At 42.0% G+C, this 4,787-nt stretch overlaps 1 protein-coding gene across 1 annotated transcript; it reads right to left on the bottom strand.

Annotated features, from left to right (window-relative positions):
* Nucleotides 1-201: 201 nt before the first annotated feature.
* Nucleotides 202-3,244, bottom strand: cts12 (cathepsin 12). Its single transcript, XM_062452424.1, has 8 exons — nt 3,182-3,244; nt 2,947-3,092; nt 2,707-2,829; nt 2,451-2,612; nt 2,055-2,276; nt 1,809-1,977; nt 1,616-1,721; nt 202-1,465 (listed from the first exon to the last, which is right to left on the bottom strand). The coding sequence occupies exons 1-8, from the start codon at nt 3,210-3,212 to the stop codon at nt 1,366-1,368; spliced, it is 1,059 nt and encodes a 352-aa protein (XP_062308408.1). The 5' UTR covers nt 3,213-3,244; the 3' UTR covers nt 202-1,365.
* Between the last annotated feature and the right edge of the window lie 1,543 nt (nt 3,245-4,787).

Here is a 4,787-nt window from a genome sequence, read left to right as displayed (position 1 = left end):
TAGGGTTACTTTTCGACTGATCCCCCTGACATTACTGATATGCGTAACCCACATAGGCAACCAGTCACTGGTTCAACACCACACATTGAAAGTGTTGCCCCTGACTTGTTAGATCAAGTAGGCTCAGTGGCGAAAATCTGCCATCAATTTTTGAGGGGACAATTATATGACATTTTCTCAAGAGCTATTCCTGAGGGGGACACCAAAATTACTGCTGTAACACATAGCCTACATTGTAATATGTTAAATGTATATTATTAATTTTATTTAAATTTCCTTATGTTTACAGTGATTTATTGGGGGGGACAAATCCCATTTTCCCCAGGATGGGGGGGTCGTGTCCCCCCCGGGATTTCCGCCTATGAGTAGGCTCAATTGCTCAAATGATTGGAGAGCAGATAGCCGACAGTATTATATCTCGTTTTAACCCACCTAGCCTGGGGCCAGACACATACAGCAACCCACATACTGACAGTATCACTCTGAATTGACCTTCACGATCTTCAATTGATTGGTCACGCACAGAAACATCAAGGAGCCTCCATCTTTCAGAGGGGATGGATCTGACTCAGTTGACATCGAGGAGTGGGAAGACCTGATGAGGGCCTATGTTAAGAAGGGAAACATGAATACTGACGAACATGTTGAGGAGATACTTGTTCACCTGCGGGGCAGAGAAAAACACATAGGCAAATTTGGGTTGATTATAACCTTGATTCTTTTTATTCATGAAAATGTTATGAATTTCCAACAGAATTATAACTTTTCTTAGTGGGACATGTTTTTGCCAAAGTTTCAAGGATTAGTGATGTACTAGCTTAATAATTAACAATTGTGTTTTTTATGACAATGTTAAATGAGTAAATGGTTATCACCCTGGCCTCTTTGCTTGTGTCTGCAGCTGTCTTGCCGTTTTAGGTAACTAGCATAGCTATCTCCCAGAAGTTGACGAGCTGCTAAACTAATGTTCTACTAGTCTTGCGTGTGTTCGTGACATTAGTGACGTTTCTGACTGTGCCTAGCTAGTTAGCCACAGTAGCTTCAATTTTCACCACAAAAACTTAAATTAAGCCTAAACCGTGCAACGAACGTAAAATCCAATACAAGCAACGCAATCGTGACCAAGACAAACATTTTGACACCAATGTTGTCTATGTAGTGCAGACATTTACGGAGCCTTAGGGGTGGGAAAATAAAGAATAAGAATAACATGTGAGATTACAATAGGTTGTGCTATTGCCAAAGGCAAGTAAACCTAATAATACAAACAAAACAAAATCTAATTTGAAAAAGGTCCTCCAAGTTACAGTATATTCAAGTTACAGTCAGATGATGCGTGGGGCAGTATAGATGATCTTATCATGTTCATAAAATTGGATATATGGCATAACTAGCGATGCCACACGTGTTGCTGCCATTCCTGATCATTCGCATGAAGCCACCCTCTCCCCATCCAGTACCCCAGCTAAATGGGAAAGAACAAAAAAGGGTTCCAAAACAGGAGACAGGAGACCTTAAACATACAGTGTGTAGTTTACAAAACATAAAATAATACACAATTTGAACATAAACCACATTTAACAAAAGGAATAGTGAGTAAGAAAGCTACTCCCACCTGTTCTTAATGATCCAGTAGTCTTTTCCTCCCTCGGAGCCATAGCCAACCAACAGCGCAGCATGGCTTAGGTTGTTAGGATTGCAGCTTGGTTCCTCATATATGCCTATTACACAAACACACATTGTTGAATGACAGTTTTAGAAATACGTAAACATGAAAAACAACAACCTAAGGAGACATTCTGATTAACCTGAACTGTAGAAGAGGAAGCTTAGGTGATCTGCATCCAAGGCTATTGTAATTGGACCGATGGTTGCCACTGCATTAGCCAGGGCTTGCACGTCTCCCTTAGGGATAAACCTGTAATCACTGATATGGGCAACCGACTGATGGCTGTCATAAAAACATGGCTGGGTGTCCTGGAGATAGAAAAACAGGACTGTTACTTTTGTGGCTTGAAAAAGAATAATGGGGGTGTATCAAGACAGCCTCTTACCACTGATGTGTATGGATACGTGCTGGTTGATTGAAGACCATTGCTGACCACATAATCATAGGCGTTTGCCATCCAGGCACCACTACAACCATAGGTACCATAAGGCTTGGAGCAGTCTACCAGGTTCTGCTCACTCAAAGACAACTGCTGACCTGTTCTCTTGAAGACTTGTCCCTCTATGGCTCCTGTAGTGCTAAATGCCCAGCAAGAGCCACAGTAGCCCTGAAGAAAGGACATCAAAACAGTTTGTACAACTGAAAATGTAAATGTCATCACAGATCTAATTAGTTAAGCAGCAAACAGGATATATAATAAACAAAACCAAAGACATGTACACATCTAAGAGTCAATAGCAGTGGTCATCTGTGTTCAAAGTACAACTAATGCAACCCTTACCTGGTCTTTCACTTCAGTAACAAAACCTGTAGTTCTGTAGTCAACTGAAACAGCTCCCAATGCCCTAGCATTGGAACGGAGCTTTCTGGCTGAGGCATTTTTCCCTCTCCTGAGATTGTCATTTGTCAAGGCACCTTGTAAACGCTTGTACTCTTGACTTGTCTGAACAGGTGGGACAACAATATTGAAATAAACGTTGTTTCCTAACACAGTTATATATACACAGTTACAAAAAAGAAGGACAAAAGAAAAATACCATGTCACCGTATTTATTTATAGCCATGATAAACATGGTTGTCCCTTTGAAAAAACCTTGATTGTTCTTTTCAATCAGCCTCATATTTTCCTCCCAAATGGCCTTTCTCTCAATGTCTTCATGCTGCATAGATTATTACAAGCAGAAGCAATTATATAGATAGATATATAGATGTATATATTTTTTGAGTGTTAAATTTAAATCAATTCTGTAAAACATTTAATTAAGTTTTTATCCAACCTTCTCATCATAGGACACCATATGGCTGCTCTTCCACATCTGCCACACTGATGCTACTTCTTCATCAGAATCTGACACCACGTTCAGTGGACCACACAGAAGGAGAGAAAGCAGCGTTGCTCTCAAAGTAAAGCTGGCCCATAGGACTAGAAAAATACATGATCAGATGTCACAAAAAATGTAAAAAAAAAAAAAAAGAATTCAGAGAAAATATATTGATAGATCACTTTCTCACCTTCTGTGATACTGAGCTGTCTTGGCAACATGTTATGAGAATTTACCTACTTACTCTGACAGTGACATGTCACTATATCGTCTTTTATGGTCTGTAAAGGAAGGTGTGCTCACTGTAGACCTGCCTGTCAGCAACAAGAGGGAAGCTTCTTAGAATTTACAGTAAGACTATAAACACAGCTCTAAACTCCTGTTCAGCTTCAAATCTCTCTAAATTATACTGAAGTAAGGCACAACAGGGTGTGGCGTATCTTCATAATAACACAGGTAAAATAACACTGCAGGGTTATTCCTTTTTCTTTGACTAGTAAAAGAACAGTCACTGTATCCTTTGCTGTGCAAGTTTCACAGTCATACTGGAAGGGGTTAGAGGATCTCCATGTTCATAGGTTTTATTTAGCGTGGTAAGGTTTGTGAAACAAGCAACACATGCATTTACATTTAGTCATTTAGAAGACACTCTTATCCAGAGCGACTTACAGTAAGTACAGGGACATTCCCCCCGAGGCAGGTAGGGTGAAGTGCCTTGCCCAAGGACACAACGTAATTTTGCACAGCCGGGAATCGAACTGGCAACCTTCTGATTACTAGCCCGATTCCCTCACCGCTCAGCCACCTGACATGCATGCATAAGAAATCATTAAATATTCCAGGAAGGCAGGAGCTAGGTATACACTGTGACAATGGAACACTTCTTCTAAGCAATGCTCTATTAATTCATATAAAAAGTTAACTCTGGCTGACTAATAATTGAACTAAAGAAAATGATCCCTTCTAGTTCTGGTGGGCCGAGGCTTGTGCATTTCATCTATCCAAAGTCAGCATAAAATATATGATTTTCATATCTTTTTAAGTTTTTACAAATGTGGCCCATCCTCATATATTTACATATACTAGCGCTACATATAATAGTAAACATAAGGAAAAGGTCATCTATTATGTGGGCAGCCATCATGGGCATCTACCTTTAGTTTTCACCATCACTAAATGAAGCATAGCGCAAGTTCAGTCAGGCAAGACCGATCCCTGCACTTGGGCATACTCGATAATGTTTCACTACTAACTCCCCCCACTAAGAACACTCTTCTTTCCCTCTTTCACATGTCAGGCTGTCATCTGGGTTCAGTTCGATTAGTGCTCCCGTCTATCAATTAACGCTGTCAAATCTTCCTCGTAGCTGTCAGCCTATCACAATGATCCCATGCCTTTAAATATGATTCTCTCCCTGTTTAGTTTGTCCATGCTTTCAAGTGCGCGTTTGCTATCGTGTGTCGCGTTTGGCTGGGCTTACTGTTTCTTCGTTGCTTTTGGGGATACTATGTCAGATTCCGAGCTGGACTTGTTCGAGGAGGCGATTCCGGGTTCCACCTCCCCGGTCGCTCGCCGTACCTCTTGGCTCGCTTCCCGTCGGGGCACCGACGGGTCTGCGGTAGCAGCGGGGCTGCGAGCTCTGGGTGTCGTTCCTGCACCCGGGTTGGGGCTCTACCAGCTTCATGACCTGGCCACCGAGGCGGTCAGCGTCTCCCCTGTCCGGGTCCAGTCGCCCCCAGCTTTCAGCTCCGTCGCCGCTCCGGGTAGGAAGCGTTCCAGGAAGTCTCTACACCCGG

This window comes from Osmerus eperlanus, chromosome 26 (genome assembly GCF_963692335.1).
Source record: "Osmerus eperlanus chromosome 26, fOsmEpe2.1, whole genome shotgun sequence".
NCBI lineage: Eukaryota > Metazoa > Chordata > Actinopteri > Osmeriformes > Osmeridae > Osmerus > Osmerus eperlanus.
Note: the sequence above shows the minus strand (reverse complement) of the source record. Positions and strands in the feature narration are given on the sequence as shown.